Source organism: Eutrigla gurnardus (genome assembly GCF_963514095.1).
Source record: "Eutrigla gurnardus genome assembly, chromosome: 20".
Lineage (NCBI taxonomy): Eukaryota > Metazoa > Chordata > Actinopteri > Perciformes > Triglidae > Eutrigla > Eutrigla gurnardus.
In genome coordinates this window covers 14,696,324-14,718,946 of record NC_139931.1, presented here as the reverse complement: position 1 = coordinate 14,718,946, position 22,623 = coordinate 14,696,324, and the positions used below count along the sequence as shown (strand labels likewise).

General features: G+C 40.9%; 2 protein-coding genes across 8 annotated transcripts; one reads left to right on the top strand and one right to left on the bottom strand.

Annotated features, from left to right (window-relative positions):
- Positions 1 to 47: 47 nt before the first annotated feature.
- LOC311031394 (zinc finger CCCH domain-containing protein 7B-like) lies at positions 48 to 11,723 on the bottom strand. 5 transcript variants are annotated; one of them, XM_084037701.1, is made up of 23 exons: positions 11,376 to 11,723; positions 11,149 to 11,216; positions 10,992 to 11,028; positions 10,284 to 10,481; positions 8,851 to 9,009; positions 7,655 to 7,735; positions 7,495 to 7,566; positions 7,289 to 7,343; positions 6,991 to 7,163; positions 6,001 to 6,583; positions 5,578 to 5,639; positions 5,391 to 5,484; positions 5,073 to 5,231; positions 4,148 to 4,362; positions 3,403 to 3,503; positions 3,098 to 3,279; positions 2,909 to 2,988; positions 2,521 to 2,672; positions 2,137 to 2,242; positions 1,832 to 1,940; positions 1,465 to 1,601; positions 1,144 to 1,313; positions 48 to 676 (listed from the first exon to the last, which is right to left on the bottom strand). In XM_084037701.1, exons 1-23 carry the CDS (start codon positions 11,427 to 11,429, stop codon positions 496 to 498), a joined length of 3,228 nt encoding a protein of 1,075 aa, XP_083893827.1. In that variant the 5' UTR covers positions 11,430 to 11,723; the 3' UTR covers positions 48 to 495. The 5 variants fall into 5 exon arrangements, with proteins under 5 accessions (XP_083893827.1, XP_083893829.1, XP_083893828.1 ...); XM_084037703.1 differs by having other exon boundaries at positions 6,991 to 7,121; XM_084037702.1 differs by having other exon boundaries at positions 7,525 to 7,566.
- Positions 11,724 to 12,793: 1,070 nt separating this feature from the next.
- Positions 12,794 to 22,534, top strand: LOC311031293 (ran GTPase-activating protein 1-like). Of its 3 annotated transcripts, none has more exons than XM_084037512.1 (16): positions 12,794 to 12,887; positions 13,866 to 13,985; positions 14,112 to 14,239; positions 14,612 to 14,671; positions 14,896 to 15,075; positions 15,434 to 15,568; positions 15,884 to 16,042; positions 16,336 to 16,449; positions 16,555 to 16,654; positions 16,829 to 16,913; positions 17,166 to 17,301; positions 17,519 to 17,635; positions 17,876 to 17,981; positions 18,177 to 18,265; positions 18,471 to 18,592; positions 21,758 to 22,534. In XM_084037512.1, the coding sequence occupies exons 2-16, from the start codon at positions 13,874 to 13,876 to the stop codon at positions 21,837 to 21,839; spliced, it is 1,725 nt and encodes a 574-aa protein (XP_083893638.1). In that variant the 5' UTR covers positions 12,794 to 12,887; positions 13,866 to 13,873; the 3' UTR covers positions 21,840 to 22,534. The 3 variants fall into 3 exon arrangements, with proteins under 3 accessions (XP_083893638.1, XP_083893640.1, XP_083893639.1); XM_084037514.1 differs by having other exon boundaries at positions 18,471 to 18,635; positions 21,758 to 22,532; XM_084037513.1 differs by lacking the exon at positions 12,794 to 12,887 and adding an exon at positions 12,975 to 12,996.
- The last annotated feature ends 89 nt before the right edge of the window (positions 22,535 to 22,623 follow it).

Genomic DNA, 22,623 nt, shown 5'->3' with positions numbered 1-22,623 from the left:
ACGTCATATCATAACAACAAAAAACAAATCAGACGTGAACTTCACAGTTTGTTTGAAGACTTTTGGGATTTAATGCACAGTTATAGCCGTGAATATCCTCTCTCTCTCTCTTGAACTATGGAATGTAAGAAAATAAAACAATTTAACATTCAAACAGATGCATGTATGGTTAAATATGACCCTTCCATGAAGATTCTGTGATGAACAGTGTGTTTGTATCTGCTGTGTTTTTTTTTTTTTTTACTGATGTTTTAGCTGAACCGACATTAGCAAAAGTAGCACTGAAAATGCTGTTGGAAGAAATTTTAATACTTAAAGTAAAGAGTCAATGACATGTCATGAAGTCACCTTTTGGCAGGCACATTGTATATACTGCTAGTTTGATCAGACGACTGCCTGATTTTGGCCCTGATTTGAAAACTGTTTATAAACAGAGATGCTAGTTTGTTTGGCAGTTAATGGCTTACACAATAAAAATGAAAAAAAATAAAAAACTCAGTCCTGAAGTAGAAAGTTAAACTTCCCAAAGTCAAACTCATCAGGCATGATGAGCATGTCTTCCCTGGCTTTGGCCAGCTTCTGTCGCAGGAAATCCCGTCTCTCCGTCCACTCCTGCAGCTCCTCTAAGCTGTGGGCGTAGTCGCAGCTCACGCCGTCAGGACAGCCGCCATGAGATCTGTCAAACATTAACATCACGCAAAACAAGCTGTAAACACATGAAATACCCTTGTAAAGTTGATTTGGTGTCAAAATCAGCAGAATGACTCTTCTTTTAGCTCCGCTTTGATCTCCACCAACCCTGAATGCCGTTTGGTGCAGAGCAGGTAGTATATGGTGGGTCGTGTTTTCATTAAAAACAGCTGCCTGTGTCTGAGAGCAACACAGGCTGAAGTGAACCAACATAGTAAATTAAGCAGGTTGTAAAAGACAAAAAAAGAAAACGCTGATGGTGGAAGTGAGGGGAACTGTACTATGAGTAACACCATCAAATACGTTTTTCGACACAAAAATATTCATAAGAACAATGAGCTAGAAATTCAGGAGGTGTGATGTTACTCTATAGGTTTTGTGGGCAGGTTTCTTAAGTTGTTACTGTGGTTCAAAAACCAACAACACTCCAAATCCTGATTCAGGATGACTTACTTGGGGCAAAGTTCAAAGCTTGGGCCGGGGAAACGGTAGCTCCACGTCAGAGCTTCGTCTTCTCCCTCACAGCTGAACACCCGATCCTTGTGCTTCTCAGTGGAGATGTGCTGCTGCCACTGCCGCTCGCCGTTACTGTTCTTACCACACAGACGGCAGTGGAAGCCACTCTAAAATACAAGAGATTACATTATAAAAAATAAAGCATCGTCATCTGCTTCTTACAGATAGTCAGGAAACACAATGTGTACGTTTTAGCCTGGGAGGCATTTTCGGTCTATGACTTTACTGAAACGGACAACAAACTGTTGCTGAACTCACCATAAGTTCAGCATAGTCCGTTGGCATGGCGATACATTTCTCTTCTGGAACTTGCTGGGTGAGCGCGGCTCCATCTGCTTGTCGGTTGAGGGTGGTTAATGACAGCCACATGTCATACATCTGCTGCATGTCCCGCACTGCAGGCACAAATACAAGTCTGTTACAACCTCGAGGATGTTTAGTGAGAGACGGATGAGAAACAAATCAAGGCCCAAACAATCGGAGTCGAGTGTTCTTTAAGTGAGACTTGAGATTAGAAATGGATCCAAGTTTCTGTGGCATCAGTTTGATTTTTTTCTGACAGTGTTATGAGTGCAATACTACATCAGTGGCATACTCCTTTAAAGCCACTGTTCTGATAACTCACAGTCATTATTCTTCATATACATCCACATTTCCTTCTCCTCTTGGCTGTGGGCAAAGGTGCAGTTGCCCGAGTAGTTACATTTCCTTTTCTCCAAAATCTGGGTACAAATCTGCCAGGAGAAACTTAAAACTGTTAAACACAGATAATGTGCGCTATAGACTTCCAACAGATGGCACAACAATAGGCAAACTTACAGATTTCATCTTTGAAAAGCACCAGATATACACAATATAATGATCAAACATACAAGAAATGCAAGAAACGTCTTGTATTAAAGTGCATGAGAGCAGAGGAAGCAGACCCACGTCATACTGCAGAGGGAAGTTCTTGGCACGTGGCAGCGGTCGAACCTGGACCCATTTGCCTTTCTCCAAGGACTTGACCAGCAGTGCCCATCTTTCTTTAGTCCACCTGAAGATGACAACACAAGAGGTGAGCAGAGGCTGAGAATGCAGATAAGGAGGTGGAAAGCTGTTAGATCTTTGCGGCTCACTGTGATGTACGGGTTTTATATACAACAACATTTAACCTTTCACCTTGTTTTCAGGCAGGCTTGACATTCTTTGGTTGATATTTAATAGGATATCTGATAATGACACGAATGCATTTATACAGCAGATAGATTATTGTTATTAAATACATCACCTAAACGTCTACAGGAATTATGCACATTATACTATGTTACTCACGCGTGCCTGGCCTTTGCAGTGCAGTGCTTGAGGGCTTTGTCTGGTTCACTGATCCGGCCGTCGCGCCAGCACTGAGCACAGGTAAACTTCATATTCATGTTCAGACTCTTCCCAACTCCTCTTGGTTTGCTTCCACTACCTCCAGAAGACGACTGCTCAAAATCAAATGACAATAAAAGGTAAGAGTGATAATCGTTAAACAACATTGATTCATCCTTTTCTCTTATCTGCCAAAAATATGTTGTTTTTGTGTGTTAAGTGGTGTCACTGCATGAACATGTGGGCTCAACACACACAACAAACTGCTGGATGTGATAGAGCAATCTATATGCAGGAGAATAATTGAGTTGTTTCAATTAAACTATTAAAAAATATTAAAAACTCTCACTCTTTTCTGTTTGCTTGCGTTGTGCTCCTGTTTGTCATTATGTTGTGTTGATACTTTGACAATCTCATCAGGGCTGATACCTGAGAAGAACACAAACACAGAAATAAAGTCACCACTGATTTCAAGAGAAACAGCTCAGGCTAATACTTTACATATTTTTAAATTCAGCTGAACAAATAAAACTGTCACCGGTGTCTCGCTGCACCCTCCAGGTTTTTTGCTCTATGACGGAGTGGGCGTGAAGGCAGCTGTCCTCTCTCTGGCAGCCGTAGCGGATGGCTTGGCGGCACAAATCCAAGTTGCACAGCGCGCTCAGCGGTCGGACCTTGTTGTAGTTCACACTGTGCGTCCTCACCACAAACGCCAAGCACCTGACGAGCACAGAGGGAATCAACGCGGGTTTAAAATAAAGAACGACAGGAGAAGAAGAGCGTTAGTGCATGAGTGAAATGAGAGAGGGGAAGAGGACTTGGACTCATGTAAACACGGCTCACTTATTGGCATTGAAGGCGTGGCGAGCATCCAAGTTAGAGCAGAGGGTGGGTTTGTCTCTACAGCGCTTACTGATGATTCTAGGTTTGCTGTCATAGCATTCCTACAAACAAACCAAAGGAGAAAGAAAAAAACAGGAAAGACAGAAACACATTTGGATATTATGAGGTGACCGTCAAATGATGATTAATGCATGAATCCATGATGAATATTAATGAATACATCCATTATGATACAACAAAATGCTACGACCCAGATATGCATATGAAGATTAAAAACATAGATACAGCAGTGTCAGGTTACAGGCTTCAAAAAAAATACTGGCAACTGGTACTTCTTAGGTATCCAGTGTTTCAATACACAATAAAACAGGTGTTTGTACTCAGTATCTAGAGTTGAACACAGAAATTACTATTTTAATAAAATAATATAGTACATATATATATATATTCAAATGGGACATTTACACATTTCTATACATCTAAATATACTTATATCTGCATTAATTTATAGATTTTTTGTGTCAGTTGCTTTATAAGGAGGTTAGTATAACCTAATAAACCTATTACCAGTATTTAACAGTTTTATTTATTCCTAAATGTATTAATTAAATACTTATTACATTTATTTCTGTATTTATTCCAGCATTTATGCATGCGTTTATTGATGTTTTGCCTGAGGAAGTCCTGAGTAAATAAAGCTATATATTATAAATACTTCCAACAACAACTGTATGAGGGCACTAACCTGACAGAGAAACATGAACATGCCCTTGTGTTCCTGCATGAGGCGAATAATGTTGTTAACGGGGTCCGGTTTGAAACCTGACGTTTCAAAGAGCAGGTGTCTGTCCAGCGTCCCCTTCCGCTCTTCTGTCCAAACGTTGATCTCCAGCTGGTTGTATGCAAACGTGCAGTTCTCTCCAAACTTACAAACGCCCAAATCCCCGGAGTTCAGCACCTCTGACATGCGAGAAAATACAGAGCTCATTCTGTCATGCAGTCATGTGTGATATAAAACCGCCATTTTCATTACAATTTCCCTTTCAAACAGTTTTCCTAAATTCATCAACAGTTGCAGTAACATTTGATAATTAGCACTAAATTTCACAGGACACATGAAAATGTAAAGGATCATTAGGAGCCGACCAGGGCACCATGCATTTCTGTAGTTTAGTCTGGACCAAAATGGTGGGCCAACCAACAGACAGATCTACTTCTCTCTTTTCATTCCACAGGTTTTAGTCGGTGTAATGTTCAAACACATTATAACATCCATATGCATTTTTGTCGCTGTTTTTGAAGAATCTGTGTAGTTACATCTGAACATAAGTCCATTTGGACAAAAAGACTAAAGTAGTGGGGTTTTTTTTCTAAAATTCATTGCTAAACATGTTTTCTTCTAATTGTTAGATTCTTTTTGTCACCATGTAGGAAACAAAGACATGTGACTTCATCACTAAAAAGTCTTGGCACTTCATTAATACTTTCTCAAATGAATTGTTATTGTATAAATCATATAAGCAACCATCTCTGATACATTCAGTTCATCAGTCTTATTGTTTAGATCATATCTGGTTATAAGTGTGAAAATCTACCGTGCAATGAACAATGAAAGCCAACATACAGTCGACAGGAGGAGATCCTCACTCATTTGATTTAGAGATCCTTACCCTTACAAAGTACAAACGGCCCTTTGAAGGAACAGTTAGGAATCTTTCGTACTCTGGTCCACTCCGAAGGATGACCCGTCTTTTGTCTACTCAGCAGAATGTCTCGCACACAGTTGTGGACCAGGTGTGGTATGTGAACAAAGCTATATATGCTTTGACCTGAAAACGAGAGGGTGGGTGGTCATTTTTTATAAAAGCTATCGGAATATTAAAGTGCATTAACAATCCTAGATAGTAAAATCCCCAACAGCAGCAGGATCATTGGCACTTCTTTGCACACTATGGTTGATTTGAGGCGGAGCTTGGCTGCTGCCGTACCTTTCCGAGGAAAACAGGCAGAGCAGGCCGGCAGGAACTCGTGGGTGGAGGACAACGGGTTAGAGATGGCAACCAGTGGTTGGTTATTCTTCTCCTTTGTTGCCACAGTAAGAATAAGATTTCAGTTAATGCTTACAAGACAAGACAATGATTGAGCAGGTAGCACAAGCAGGACAACCACTCTTACTTTGGAGTAAATCTTTGGAGATCGCATTACTGGCGCTGCAGCAGTGTGAGGGTCTGTGATACCTGAGGAGCGATGAGAGGAAATACAATTACAAATTATTATTTCAAAAGGGAACATCTATTTCAGTTCCAGTAAAATACAGTCAATACTTTTGAGTTTTTTCTCCTTTCCACTGTACTTCTACCTACTTTTCTAGAAGAACCGGGTATAAAATATTTCTGATGATTATTTCTACTTTTTTTTTTTTTTTAACTGCATATCTTCACTTTGTATGGGCTCCAAAGGTCCGTCCAATGAAATAATGTGAGCACAAATCTACCATCATGCTTCTTGGATTGATATGATATTTGTTTTATGACCTCTTAAAGAACAGGCCGTCTGCCTTGCCAATAAAATGATAAGTCAGCAAGAACTCATAATCACCAGTTGAGCTGAAATCGGAGAGCTTTTCCAGGCCTGTTCCCCCAATAGAGGCTGCTGGCAAAGCAGCAACGACACGTTCTCCTGGTGTAAACGAGTCCAGGGCATCAAGGGAGTCAAGCAGTTCCACAGCTTTCACATCTATTTTAGGGACTTCACCACCCCGACCCCCTGGATCGGACACTGGCTCCAGGGGATCTAGTTCATCTAGCAAATCATCCAGGGACTTCTCCCCCGTGTCCAGTTCGGTTTGGGACTCATTCCCAGCAGCAGGACTTGGAGTCGTATCCAAGAAGTCATCCAGAGAGTCGAGGCCATCTAGACCATCCATGGAGGTCAGTGCTAAGTTCTCAGCACCTGCGCTACCACCGGATCCAAAGGTCAACAGGTCATCTAGGGCATCCAGTGTTCGAGTTGTGTTGCTGCACCCACCACCTGAAAAGGAGTCCAGGGAGTCGAGTTGGCTGAGGGCTGAGCTGAAGAAGGCCGGGGGAAGCTGGGGTGTTGGGGCGGGCAGGACAGAAGGAACTGTGCGTTCACAGGTGGATCTCCTGCTGGGGACTGGGAACGCTACCTGGGTGGGGGTCTGAGTGAAGATCGATGAAAAGATAAAAATTAAAAATGACAGAAAGACAGAATTTAAAAATGTAATGCTCAAATTGAGTACATTGGAAGGTGTTTATTTGCCTTTTTCAATGAAAAGCACACAATGCACGCATGACTTAATGCTGTTTGGCAGAGAAGTCATATCTGAAATGATCAGATATTAGAGCTTTCCACACAGCCAACATTTCGACTACATTGTCATGAAAAATGACTTAATTTTAGGTTCAAAATTAACCTAATTAAAGGTTCTGTGAGGAATTAGGGATCAAAGCAAGATTCATCAATTTTACTGCACTTACAACACTTAATGTTAACATTACATCCCATCACTGACAGACGTTAGTTTACACGTCTGCAAGGACAAACACACACAAACACAGATGTAACCTCAGTTGGCTGCTGCTCATTGGGGATGCAGTCGAGCAGGCTGTCCAAGTCATCTCCAATCAGCTCCGAGTCCTCCAAGGTGCCCCCAAAGTTGGGTACCGAGGACGAAGCAGGTTGGCGGCATCTGGGGGCTGGGGAGGGAATGGAGGACTGAGGCATGCTGGGAAAACTGACTGAAGAGAAGCAGCAGGGAATATATTTAGATTTTACTTCAAGAACTTAATCAAAGAAAACAGATGTGGGGACAAACATGTTGCCTGTAATGTTAATAGATCACGTAAAAGTCAAGAAGTCATACCTGGTGGGAGGCTACTCAGAGGATTTGTTCCATTTCCTACATGATTACAGGACACCTGGAAGTGAGGAGGGAATATGTTGTATAATCAAACACAAAAATATAAGCATATGAATATAAGAGAATAGGTAAAATAAAAATATATCTGGAAAACACCGTATGCAGGTTCTGTGATACCAAATAATTGTCAGCTGAGAGCTTCTACGTACAGTGGTGAAACTCGGAGATATGGAACTTGCCTTGATTGCCTTAACAGTCATATTTCCATTTGCGATGCCTTCCTGGAATAGACACCATAACAGACTGATTATGAGTCAAATCTACACCATGTCTGCATCAGGGTCAGGCAACAAAAATCATTTTACTGACCTTTGCTCCAACATATGGTGTTCGATTTTTCAGTCCCAGATGGATGGCCAGATCCTGTGCAAGCTCATTTACCTGTTTGTCCTGTTGAGAGTAAAACAGGAAAACAAATTCATACTTTGCACAAGCTTCCGTACATCATGAAACTGGTCCACAAAACTTGTATTTGCTGTTCATGTAACCAACGCTAAAAAGAGAAACCACGTCTCCAATCCTCAACATAATAGATAATTATACTTTGGTTAGTTTTGACCCCCCGAAAAGAATCATGAAGACAACGTCATGGAGATGAGTGTCTTTGTGACTACCAAGGAAATTCCATTTGCTATGAATGCCGTGACATGTGGCTTAAAGTTTAGGAAACAAGGCTAAGAGTCTAGTTTCTGGTGAAAATCTTAAAATAAAGATGTTGCAACGACTTTGTCTTTGTCCTGTTTCACTTGTTTCAGTGCTAGGCAGTCTGAGGCGGACTGATAAGACAGTCAGAGAAGCAAAGCATATCTATAACCCATCTGCCGTTTAGCAAAGAGTACGCAACTCAGGGAATGCGAGGCTTGGGCTCCAAGGTCTTGTTATGGTTAGTCTTACGATCTGGGGCCCAGATGGTACGTTTTCACAACTCAGGGTCTCACTGGGAGACGAGCACCAGACTATAGATTCCAAACTGATAGAGAGGAATGCCAGACAATGTGCTCGTAAACAGGGGCATAGGTTAAAAGGGGAAAAGGCTGCATCTTCACTAGGAGAGCAGGAAGAGATGCATTTTTCCACTCCACAGCTCTCTGAGTCTGTTCCTGAGCTAAATGCTGACATCAGCGTCTCATAATAACACCATGCTGATGTTCACACGCTAAACAGGCCCGATAATTACCATGTTCACTATCTTAGTTTAGCATGTTACCATGGAAACATTTGCTAATTAGCAAGAAACATGAACCGTTGTACAGCTGAGGTTGAGGGGAACATCATTAGTCCTGCAGGTGTTCACACATACACCGAAGTACTGCTCAGACTGCAGTACACAAAATCCATTAGGATTCATCCTGATGTCTGTGCACAAAGGTTCTTGATACATGTTCATGATATATGCCATGCTGCCAGAATGCCAAGAATCAACCTTTCAAACTAATTTACATTTAGCTCCTTCCGACAGCATTTTCTTAGAACGTTTAGCATCGACTCTCCCAGTTGTGTCTTACCAGACGAGTGATGAGCAGACAGTCCGTGGTGCAGTTGTAGGCCTCCTTGTACTTCCTGAGCTCCTTCAAACAAAGTGCCTTCCTATACAGTGCCCTGCGGCTTTCCTTGCACACCTTCAAAGCGCCGTCACAGTCCTTCACGCCTCGCTCATATTCCCCCTGTGAGAGGCATGAGAGATGAAAGTTAAGGACCCGGTTAAAGCTGCACAATTCAGGTGTGAGTGATGATGACAGAAACGTTTACATTGTTGAATAAGTTATATAATTTATAGTCCATTATTTTCTCCAAATTCTTAGTAGGAGTTATTGTGTGGACATGTGTGTTTATGAACTGCAGTTTATCTTATTACCTTTTCATATCATTGCCTTATTGACAAACAAGACGAAGACTTTACTGTCACACTAGCGGCCACTAGCGGATCTGTGTGGCTATAAGGCACGACAGTGATTTGCTCAATGCTAAAGTCAGCTTGCTAACATGTCATGTAAGTATTATAATACATAGAAAAAGACAGTGTTGAGGAGGTACAATGTTTACTACTTCACAATTTCACTTGCTATTGCTATGGTATTTTATAATGAACATAACTATTAGACAAACTGAAATGTTGACCTGATGGTTACTATTGCAATTATTCATGAGGGAGACATGAATGTCTGAATTAAATTTCAAGACAATGCGTCCAAAAGGTGCCATTTCACTCTGATTCAGAAATGCCGACCTCATGGTGGCGCTAAAGCAAAAGTCAGGGGCATCATCAAAGTAACTGGGATTCATCCTCTGTGGGCCATGGAAGTCTGTACAAGCTTTAATGACAATCTAAACAGTAGTTGTTGTGATAGGTCAGTCTGGTCCTGTGGAGAAAAATGTAACTGTGGGAGGGACGTGTGATTGTCATGGTAACTTGCTATGGGTTTAGAGAGGACTAAACCTTCCATTATAAATAAATACATACTTAATTTAATTAATCAAATATGAAAATAAAGTAGCCTAATACAAAAATATTTTTGTATTTTTCCTGTGTACTACTGTGTACTCCTGGGTCCTCCCAAATATCCCAAGGCCTCCTCTTGAACCCAAGCTATCAACTTCCCTGTGACGCTTAGCCCTGTCTCCCACTCTCTTACCGCATTCATCTTTTGCCTTGGTGCTGGTGGTGCAATCCCCTGCATTGTAACATGTGCAGGCTTTCCCCTGGTACTGCATGATACGTTAAGTATAATTTATAAATCTAAAAATATCTCTTATTGGTCTTCAAAATGTAGCCCTATACACTATACTGAACCAACTGTTGGTATGTACAGATGAAAAGTTACAGCAGGATGAATAATTACTCATCCTGATTATGGGTTGATCCACTTTTAACTCGCTCCACGGCTGACTGACTCATGCACAGATCAGGATTGGGTGTGGAGGATCGGTGGCATCTCACCATGCTGTGGTAGGCAGCAGCCCTGTTGACATACAGGCTCTCCAGCAAAGCTTCCGGGATCTGGATGTCCTCTGCTGCAGCGTAGCGCGAGACATTCAAGCCTTCACTGAATTCTTTCACCGCCTGCTCACAGTCTCCGTCCCTGAACGAGGCATTGCCCTCGTTGAGCAGGTTGCACACTAACCGGGTCAGAAAGTCCTGGGGAGGAGGGAAAGGGAGGATACTTGTAGTGTGTCACAAAAATGTCGGGGCGCTACCATGACTAAAGTAGATACACCCCACAGCTTTGTGGGAATGGTCGCATTACATTGTTGTGAACTTAAACGTCATCTGACCCAGCCACAGAATTGAAAATCTTCCAACATTACCATGATCACCAACAAAGTGTTAAAAATCAAGTTGCATGGACAAGAGGAATGGTTATACCAACTCTTCCCATGAGAGTATTGTGACTATAAGACAGACATGAACAGAATCAAGCTCAAGGCCGTGTCCAAGAAGAGAAAAGGCAAAATATGTGAAAACAAGGCAGCCAGTCCTGGATTTTACTTGCAGCCAGGAATCAACAGAAAGGCCAGAGGAATTTAAAGGGAGAAACGAATCAGAAAGCACAGTGAGGGGTAGGTGACGACAACATATGAACACGTGTTTGTAGATTATAGTGCAAGGGTGAAGAGACAGACAGTAGACTTTAGTAACAGTTGGTACCTGGTAGCGTTCAGGCTCCGGAAAAGCCAGAGAAGACCTAGAACACAAGATGTAAACGTGCTTAGAAAAGTACTGAGACAAATCATTATTGAGGATATGAGCCATTCAGTCAGGCCAGGTTTCACTTTCTGTCAGGATGCACTCATAAATGACTCACTGTATAAATGTCAGAGAGTTGCTTATCTCCTCCTTGCGTTTCTGTCTATCAGGATCCATGTTTGTTCCCTGGGAAGAAGACAACAAGAGGATTTAGCAGCAGCAGCAGCGAATAACTGATGTTGTGAGGACAGTTCCTATTAAACTGAGTTTGGTTTACACCCACTTCCTTCCAGAGTAGACGGCGGAAAAACAACCACCTTTGTCGCTTGGTGCAAAGACACTCACCGAGCTCGGTTTCATGTTCGTCCCACATTTAACAAAAGCAGAAACAGCCAGCATGCAAGTCCATGAGGCCAACTTCAACACACCTACCTAACGCAGTGAGGAAATTAACTGAAGCGGAGAAAAGTCTGACCGCTTGTCATTAAGTGTCCGAGGTGGGGGGCAAGACGGAGAAACTTTATGGAGACGAGATGTCGAGCTAACGCTGACGAGCAGCGAGCCGAGGAGGAAGAGACCCGACGGGGTTTAGTGTGAGACTTCAGGTTCCAGTTAAGTTTCGTTTCCCAGCAGCTCCGGTCCATCCGGGGGCCAGCTGTAAACCTCACTGGCCCTTTAATGAACTCTTTTCTTCTTCTTTTTCTTCTTCTACTACTTCTTCTTCTTCTTCTTCTTGGTTTTAAATGGCAGTCGGCATCCTTAGTGTTGCATTTAGCGCCATCTGCTGGACTTCCCGTTTTCCCGTTCCTCTTCTTCTACATCCTTTTTAATTAATCCAGTTAATCTCAAGATGATTCTCCTCCCTTCCCTCGATTTTCCACATTCTATAATACTGTTAAAGTTAATTTCCCTCACTCCTACCTTCCGCAACCATATAATCATCATCTCCCTCTCCCTTTCATATCCAGGACACGCTATCAACACATGTTCTACTGTCTCCCTATCCCCACAGTTACACAGACCATTTGCATTCTTCCCTATTATATTAAGTGTGCTGTTCAATTTACTGTGTCCTATTCTTAATTGCCTGTTCTGTTCTATTATCTCCATAACATCCCACCTCTCCCACTACACTTTGTAATTTATATAATTGTCTCCCTTTTTGCTCCTTCTTCCAATGTTGATTCCACTGATTATTTATATCCTTCCATATTAAACTTTTCTCCTTTGCTTTTGATCATTTTACTTTCTTTTCCACCTCTTGTTTCTTCACTGCCTCCTTAGTCTTCCTTGTCTGCTTTTTCATTTCCTTGTATTCCTATATGTGCTGGAACCCACATGAACGTTATTTCCCTCCCCTGTTGGATTATTCTGGATGTTATGACCAGTATTATATATAGAATTTCTTGATGTAATAAACTCTCTGCTCACAGCCCTGGGTTTAATCTGTCAGGCACTTCCCGTGTACACGGGAAGAGGTCTGGTCTGAACTCTCGCGAGAGTTGTGTTGATGCGTTTACTTTAGGCAGGTAGCCTTGCAGTCGAAATTATTTAATATGAACATAATTGTTTACAAAAATAAGTATTCAGTCAAACAGCCTTCTGTTTATTTTTTTTTTAATTATTTTATTTGTTTATTGAGTCATTTAAAATAGCATGTTTAGTATATTTCCCGCAGACTGGTTGTAGAGTGAACGTGAACGCACCCAGAACTGCTGTAGTCTAATTGAACTACAAGTCCCTTGTCTCCCAGCGCTGATGTAGTCAAGTCGTGTAACGTGCTAGATTTGGTTTGAACGCTAGGAGCGAGCGGGAGTGTTTGGCTGGACTGTATTCAAGCACCACAGCAGTGTTGGGGTAATGGTGAAATACATTTCTATTGGATATAGACTGACTGTGAATTGACGTTTCCGTAATAACGAACTTACTCCAGGGACCGGAGAGGTCACTAACCGCTGCGCCGCAGGTAACGCTAACGTTAGTCAACGGTTCTCAGATGGCCGACCGGAGAGGCCGAGGAAAAGCCACGCTCTGACCCTCTTACCTGTGCTAACTAGCCGACTAATGTTCCGTTTTACAACCTGCACCCACCGGACTCATTGTGTTAAGTTTCCGGAAAGCTCGTGATAGGTCACCGAGCCGATAGTTGTTAACAAAAGCCGGTAAACTCCGTTGGCATCAGACCGTTTTGATGTGTTAGCATGACGTTAGCAGCACTCGCTAATGCTAGTCGCCGGCTTGCTCACAGGGAGAAACATGTAAAAGAACAGCATCCCGTCAAACCCACGGACTGTCGTCCTGCGGTGAAAGAAAAGCACAGCTTCAACTCGTGTTTGTGAGTTTGAACGAGCAGTGTATTTGGGTTAGTGACTGATCTCATTTTGTGGAAGTTAACGTTACCAGTAAAAACACTTGTCACTTCATTGTTTACGTAGGAGCTCCAGGATTTATCCCCTACTACCCTATAATCTTTACCGTCTATGTACTGCTCAAGAGGGTAAATGTTGAAATCTTTGATGAATTAAATCTGAACTGCAGATGTAAATGCTATTTTGGGGTATTATCCCTAAACGAAAAGCTCGCTCGCAGCAGACTACTTGATAAGTTGATTAGTAGAAAGGTGGATTAAACTTTCCAGAAATAAACGAGGTAGTTAAATCCAAAATGTCCTACATTCGTGTCCTATGGTCCTGTATATTTTAGAGCTGTATATGGTTAGTGTTTTTGTACTTGATCTGCATTGAGTGCTTTGTGTTGGGCAGAGGGAAACCAACTCTGTCACTGGACACCAGTATTATCATACAGCATAATAAAACAAGTGTGTTACTCCCTCAGGTGTCACCATGGCGACAGACATAGTTGCACAGTTGACCGACTCTCTGGCTAAGGCTGGAGTTGAGGAAGAAGAGCTGAGTTACAAAGGCCAGGGAAGAAAGCTGGATGATGCCCAATCAGGTTAGTGTCAGACGTCACTGTGCACACGTAGTGTGCCATTAAACCGTGTCTATTGTTTTAATACATACAATTCTTGCTTTGAATGTTTTTTTTTTATACCAACTCTCCCATCCCCCCTCTCTCCAGTGGAGGAGATGGTTAAGGAGATCCAGGACTTCAAGAACTTGCAGGCTCTAAGGTTGGAGGGAAACACTGTAGGTGTGGCGGCAGCACAGGCTATTGCCAAGGCCCTAGAGACAAAGAGCAAGTTCAAGGTTTGGAGTGTTTCTTCTTGAGTTTCACCATTTTAGACTGTAACCAGGAAATGTTTTGTATTTGTACTTGGTAAATATAAACTGGTCTATAAAAATCAGCACTTAGTGAGAAACTCCTATCATAACTTACTTAATCCCAAAGAGATGTCAACTAATTCAACTGTAGATATTACTACTGTAACAAGAAAATATTTGGCAAAAATAATGACTAAAAATGATTAGTAGATTATTAAGATATTACCTTCCATTAGTTTCCCAAACATTTTGTTTTTGCACCTCCTTTAAAAATTATATTATCGCTGGATTTTCTTTAAAATAGACTATATTCAAGATTTTCTCTCAGCTGACACTGTATCTTTATTCTCTCTTCAGCGCTGTTATTGGAGTGACATGTTTACAGGTCGCCTGCGCTCTGAGATCCCACCTGCTCTGGTAATTCACATGTTCCTCAACATTATTCTACTTGTTGCATGTTTGGGCTCCCAATCAGAACTTGTTGAAATATTGCACGCTTTCCATGTCTGGCTCTGCTCCTGGATGATGACACAGCTGTAACTATGTTTTTTTTTTTTTTAACTCTATTCTACTTATCCTGCAATTTATTTTGTCTTTTGAGAGTTTTGCCAAGGATGTCTCTTTCTCTCCTTGTTTTGTAGAATTCACTGGGTGACGCTCTGATGCTGGCAGGTGCCAGGCTGACTGTCATAGACCTCAGTGACAATGCCTTTGGGCCGGATGGGGTGAAGGGCATCGAGAAGCTGCTCAAGAGCTCCGCCTGCTACACATTACAGGAGCTACGACTCAACAACTGTGGCATGGGCATTGGAGGGGGAAAGGTAAGTCATGAGAAGGTCTTTTTAAATGAGGCATGTTTCTATCCACCTCATTAGGTATTATACACTTAGTCGTGACAATATTGTTTTGCTAAAGTTAAGCACCGTCAAACTATCATATTTAAAATGTCACCACTGGTTCCTATGTATGTTGTTGTAATGGAGCAAAGAAATGATAATGTAATGAGGGTGAATCTATATTCACCAGTGAACAGTCTTGTGTAGTAGAATGTTAAAAATGCCTTTTTCTCGCATGTAGAATAAAAAAAAAAAAAAAAGGATAGCAGCTGGAATGAACAGAGAAATTTCCAAAACAAAAATGGTGGAAAAAAATTCACATATGTGTTTATTGACTCCTCAGATCTTGGCTGCTTGTTTGACCCAGTGCCATAAAAAATCCAGTGCAGAGGGCACCCCCCTCGGCCTGAAGGTATTTGTTGCAGGAAGGAACCGCCTTGAGAACGATGGAGCAACGGCCCTCGCTCAAGCCTTCCAGGTACAGGACTAACTACCCCTTTAGCTTCTGAAACACAGCAAAGTCTCCTCTGATGAAGACTGCCACGTTGTCATGTAACACTACATTTCGACCACTGTGAGAGATTTTACCAGTGTTTCCTCCTTGAACACTTTTGCACAAATATCAATATATTGATCTGTGAGCAGGTTGTATCAAAGCAGCTCATACTGTCAGTAATTTGAATACATGACTATACTTCGTTCAAGGCTGTGAGAGTCTTCTTGTAGACCGCTTGCTGTAGTTCTCTGGTGTGATGCAGGTAGAGTAATCTTATGATTACAATTGTGTTCTCAGTTGATGGGCAGCCTGGAGGAGATTCACGTGCCTCAGAATGGCATCAATCACCCCGGTGTGACGGCTCTGGCCACAGCCGTGCAGCACAACGCAGGCCTCCGCATTCTCAACCTCAACGACAACACCTTCACTGAGAAGGGGGCTATCGCCATGGCTCAGGTACAGACATCGCACGTCAACATCATGACTGTTGCCAATTGAGGGGACAGTTGTTCACAGTGAAATGCTCCATGTCCAAATTATTGTAGAAATAAATAATGTATTTAGTACTTTACAATGTGGTTATTTTTAATGAGCACTGTAAGTGATGTTTTCCCCGCTTCTTAGCGCCAAATGTACTAATGTATTGGTGATATTTATTTTTTTGTTTTAAGATGATTATTCATCAATTTGTCCATCACCATCAGTTTTATTACAGTTCTACTGCTGCAAATAATGCGTGTCCTTCACAGGCCCTGAAACATCTACGCAGCATCCAGGTGATAAACTTTGGAGACTGTCTGGTGCGACCTGCAGGAGCCATAGCTATTGCGGAAACTGTATCGGAGGGACTACCAATCCTCAAGGTGAGTGAGTAGTACACTGTACTACTGCGGCCCCTGATCTGTAATTCTCTTTTTCTTCTTAGCTTGTGTCTTTCTTCCCCTCTGAGTAAATATTCTGCTCAACAGGAACTCAATCTGTCATTTGGCGAGATTACAGAGGAAGCTGCTCTGGCTGTGGCACGAGCCGTAAAGAGCAAGGACCAACTGGAGAAACTGGATCTAAATGGTAAAAACTCTGCTCTTCACTCATCTACCTGTTTAGTTATTGTTAAATCTGATTTCACTTTATTTTTATTCATGGTTTTAGAAAAGTGGGTGACTGTCATTTGTTGAGATGTTATTTGGACATTTTCTTTTAATTTGGCTTCCCTGACTACACTGTATAACATTTGATTTTCAGGTAATTATCTTGGAGAAGATGGCTGCAAAGCTCTGAAAGACACCATGGAAGCCATGAACAAGGGCGAGCTTCTAGGATCACTCGAGTAATAACACCATACTTTACCTCCTGTGGTATATTTAATGGAATCCATACATCCTGGCGGCCAGTAGGGCACGGCTGGGTTTTTAATCATGCTCTACTCATTGATGAATACACCTGAAGTGTCGGAGGCAGAATGCATCACATCTGCACCTGAAAAACTGGTGCAATCTGCCCCACATTGAGTTTGCACATGAATATGATGCATCTCATCCCAAGATCCACACTAATGAGCCGCATTTTGAATCTGCCTCAGTGACGATGAGGGTGAGCCAGAAGATGATGAAGAGGACGAAGATGATGAGGACGACGAAGATGAGGAGGATGTGGATGAGGAGGAAATAGAAGAGGAAGAGGAAGAAGAGGAGGAAGAGGAAAGCAATGGCATCAAGGTCAGATAAATGTGTGATGATGTGAAGTTAACAGATTAATCACTTGTGCATAAATTGTTTCCACGTAATAAACAGGAAGCTTGACAAACAGCATCTGTATGCCTTGAATCGATGACATAAAGTCCAACATGAAGTCCACACCAGCTGCTGTTGGATGTATGTGAATGTTTGATGTTGTGGTTTAACTAACGTTCATTCTATTTCCTTCGCATCAAAGTTGTCCACCCCTGCATCGGCACCACGGCCACCAGATGTCTCCTCCTTCCTCAGCTTTCCATCACCAGACAAACTGCTCAAACTGGGGGCCAAGAGAGCACTGCTGATCGAGCAGCAGGTAAATCAGAGTCCACGAGTAAATGCACACCAGCTTTACCCACAGAACTGCATCCATCTGTTAAAGAGAGGTGCTAAAGGCGAAAAGAAATGTCTTTGGGGTCGCATTTGAGGACTTTTTAGCTTGGAAGTTAAAAGGAATCCTGTTTGTTTACCAAACGAACAAAGGATGCATCAGTTTGATAATGTTCATGAAGCCAAGTGGCCATCATTAAATGTTCCTTCTTTTCTCTGCATCCAGGTGGATGTGTCAGATGCTTCAAAGACAGCCGAAGCCTTCCTCAAGATTGCATCTGTGTACAAGGAGGAGAAAGATGAGGTTAAGGATGCCGTGTTGGAAAGCATTGGTAAGAAATAAAATAAAAAAATAAGACGCAGAGTCTGCATCAGTTGATTTGATTGTTGTAGATGTAGATGCTGCTAGAAGAAGTGCTTGACTGACGAGAAAACTCATAGCATTCCAAAGTAATGTATGCATTTATTTGTACTACCAACACTACTTTTTTTTGTTGAACTTGAATATACTTTTTTTGTCCTCACAGATGCGCTTCTGAAGAAAGCTTTTGCCGCTCCATCCTTCCAAGGCTACAACTTTGTATCGTCCTTGTTAGTCCTGCTTGGACTTCTCAAGGTGTGTTTAATCTGCATTTATTCAGTTTGCCAAAGCACAAAATGTCTTTCTTCACTGTCTTTCCAATACCTTTTGTTTCCTTTTATATTTCTCTTCTCCGATTATCTGACTTTCTCACTTCAATTTAATTGTTTAAACCCTCCTCTCTTTTCTCTCCTCTCTTTCTCCCCCTCCATCCCTCTGTCCGGTCATCTTGGCTGCCCAGAGTGAGGACAAGGTGAAGCCTGTGCTCGTGGTTCCCGGTCACCTCCACGCCTTGGAGCACGTTGTTAGACAGGACTACTTTCCCAAAGAGAACGTGGCTGTGCTGGAGGCCTTCATGTCCCGGTAAGGACGTGAAAGAATGAGCCAATCAGCAGGCAGCTTCCAGGTACAAATTGCCACAATTACCATCCTATCTTCAGGAATTCTTTTACACTTTGTTCACGTAGCAACGGTGGTGGACACTCTCTGGTGATTGCTCATTGTCGGAATGGCTTTATAATTAACCCTTCACTTTCAATGGACTAACATTTAACTTTCTGCCCATATCACATAAATTAAGGCTTCATGGTAATTTATCCTTGAAGTTATAATTTGAGATTTCAGCCCTGCAGCAAGTCCTTGAGCAGCTACTTTGTCAGAAGTACGACAGAACAGCAACTTTGTGCATCTATTTATAGCCAAACAAACTCATCATTTTAATGAAGTCAGAGAATAGTTTAACTTTTTCCAACTTGCCATGAGCGTAGCCATTGTGTGTAGTCTCCTGGTTAGTGACACTTACTGACTAATAATAATTGGCATTGGAATGGTTATTGCTGGAAAATGCAGACTTTAAATGGGGCATGATCTTTTGAAAATTTTAACTTCAATATAATACTAGTGTTCTTTTTCCCCTTTTTGTCATCAAATCCTATGAAAAGTTAGTCCATATCTCAATATTTTCTAACTTCACCAATATGTTGATAGCTCTCTGTTTATTTAATAAATGTTCAGCTTCCTTTCACTAGACACTAGTTTTTAGATGCAGATTAATACACAACATTTGGTGCTCTCGTACAGCAGCAGAACACAACATGCGGCATTGACTAAAACCATAGTGTCTGTGATCATTGTTACAAAGGAACATGTGCAACATTGTGGCTCACTGATCTATTTCTGGAACCCAGTAGCTCGAGCTTTGACTACACAGACAATACTTGCATTATGCAAGGATCAACTCATTGATGGATTTGGTGTTTCAAGGGATTTGTCGACCATCAGAGAAACACCAGGCTTACCCTTTAGAAACATTAAGTTAATGGATAAATAATACAAGTATTGGACATCTGAGAACAAAGTCTTCAAGAATAACAAAGTTGTGTTAATGCTTATTTATTAACCTTTCTGCAGAAAGGACCAGATCAGCACAAAGCAGTCTGTAGGGGTCTGATGGAGAACACAGAAGGCAGTGGTCATTTATACAGAAGTAAAAGTAATCATGAGGTTCTATAACAAAGGCACACAGAACTGGTGTAAGACAACATAATGAAGCATGAACACTTATATTTAGTTGCACATGGGTCATCATGTATAGAAAACAGAAGAGACTTTATAGTCAGGCGCATACATGTCACAACAGTAAAAAGGGTTATTGTTGGGATTTCTAAACCACTCACTCATATCTTCAATTTATCATTCCAAACCGGGCAATTTCCTCATAAAATGAAACTAGCAAAAGTAACACCGCTGTACAAAACTGGGGATCGTCACCACTTCACAAATTACAGGCCTGTTTCTCTTCTTCCTCAATTCTCAAAAATACTAGAAAAACTTTTTAACAACAGATTGGACAGTTTTATAGAAAAACACAACTTACTCAGCAACAGTCAAAATGGATTCAGATCAAACCATTCAACATCACTTTCTTTAACAGAACTCATAGAAACGATAACAGATTCCATAGATAAAAAGCAATATGCAGCAGGAGTATTCGTTGATCTTAAAAAATCATTTGACACAATTAACCACAATAGATTGATTTATAAATTGGAGCAATATGGGATCAGTGGGATTGCCTTGAATTGGGTGGGAAGTTATTTGAGAAACAGGCAGCAATATGTGAAGATGGGAGACTGCTCGTCAGAATGTCTGGATATTGCATGTGGTGTCCCCCAGGGGTCAGTGTTGGGACCAAAACTCTTTGTCCTATATATTAATGACATCTGTAATGTGTCTAGTCTAGTTAAATGTATTTTATTTGCAGATGACACATAAACATTTTTGTTCTGGTGAAAATTTGCAGCAACTTTTGGATGTCATCACTTCAGAGTTAAGTAAAATAAAAAAAATGGTTTGACAAGAATAAATTATCACTAAATTTGAACAAAACAAAAATCATGTTATTTGGAAACTGTAAAATACACAATCAAATACAGGTACAAATAGATGGTGTAAATATTGAAAGAGTAAATGAAAATAAATTCCTGGGAGTGATAATAGATGACAAAATTTGCTGGAAACCTCACATTAAATATATCAAATCTAAACTGTCTCGCAGCATTTCAGTTTTGCTAAAAGCAAAGCATGTCCTAGATCATAAATCACTCTATATTCTGTACAATTCACTGATTCTTCCATATTTAGAGTACTGTACAGAGACATGGGGAAACACAGACAACTTCAGCCACTTTTCATACTGCAAAAAAGAGCAATGAGAATTATTCACAGGGTTGATTATGGGGCACACACCAATGACTTATTTTGGAAATCTAAAACTCTAAAATTGTTTGATTTGGTGGAGCATAAAACAGCCCAAGTATTATATAAAGCAAGGAACTATCTGCTACCAAGAAATATTCAGAGAATGTTTCATGAAAGAGAGCAAGGTTATGATTTAAGAGAGAAATCAAATCTAAAGGTTGGCAGAGCTCGCACAACAAAAAAGTTTCTGTATCACCATTTGTGGAGTAAAACTGTGGAATAATATGAGTACTGAAATCAAAAACATTTTGAGTGTAATCATGTTTAAAAAGAGACATAAAGAAATGATTCTCCAGAGGTACATTGAATAATTCACACAAGGTGTTTGCTTACTTACTATTTGGATTAAAATGTGGCAGGAAATGGTACATAGTGTGATGGAGGAATGAAATAATAAATGTATGTCTTTGTGCTATGATTTTAATTAGAATATATAGTTAAAATTATAGGGGTAGGATTAGATAAGTTTATACTTCTTCCTACTCCTTTTCGCTCATGTAAACTGTGTTGCTTATGAGATGTTTTTTGTGTATACATTTTTGCTGTTCACTTATTTCCTTATTATATTATTATTTTATCTTATTTATTTTATCTTTTTACATTGTCGTTTACATGATCGAAATAAAGATATCAATCAATCAATCAACAAGCAGCATGTATCGCTCCAGGTGCATGCTGGCCATATTGTGATCATGAGTTTTCCATACATAAGTTTTGAGCGATACATTTCCCGTTACACCCCCTAACTGTGTGTTTTGTCATTCACAGAAACAATAAGGTTCTGGAGTCGTGTGGCAACGCCAGAAACAGCCTCCAGTCAACACTGCAGAGAGTCAGGTCTGAGGGTTGAGGACTGTGGATTTACACACCTATACACACAGACACAAACTGAACTCTGACTGATCACTGATGGAACTCTGGAAAACCACCACATGAGCCCACATTTGAAGCAAATAAAGTGGAGCAGGACTTGAGATGAACAGACTCCACTGAGATGCACTTCACTGTATCACCGCTGTCCTTCACAAGTTAGCAACAAACCTCTTTCTGGACTGGACTTGAATGCTTTGTGTTTTGAACTAGACTATCGTCTCATGGTGTGGACTAACTAAAGTGCTTTGTGTACACTCATATAACCACAGGACAGCGTGACAACTTGGTCTTAATGATCTTTGTATTCCGGTAAATAAGAAATTCCTCAAATAAACTAAGACTTGTGTGAAGTCTCCTGGTTAGTGACACTAACTGACAAACACACAGCTAACACTTTGGTGCAAACGAGAAAAGCTCTGACCACAATTCATCTGGGCTGGAAACTTTCAGTTATTGCACATTTTATATTTCATATATACCTTTGACTATTCTGTTATTTTAAATGTTTATTGGGATAAGATAATATGTTCAAACAATGGTGTTATTAAAATATGTAATGACTCCTAGATATTATCAAAATAAAACCATACAATAGAACAATCAAAAGGGATGAAATATGTTAAAATATATGTTCGGCTTTTAATGGTGTAAAAAGCAGAGTTTTTGAATTTGTGTGGCAAAAAAATAAAGCTGTTTTAGTGTTTGATGTCTTTCGCAGGTTTGCATGTTTATTGAATATATAATCTTTATTAAAGAGATAA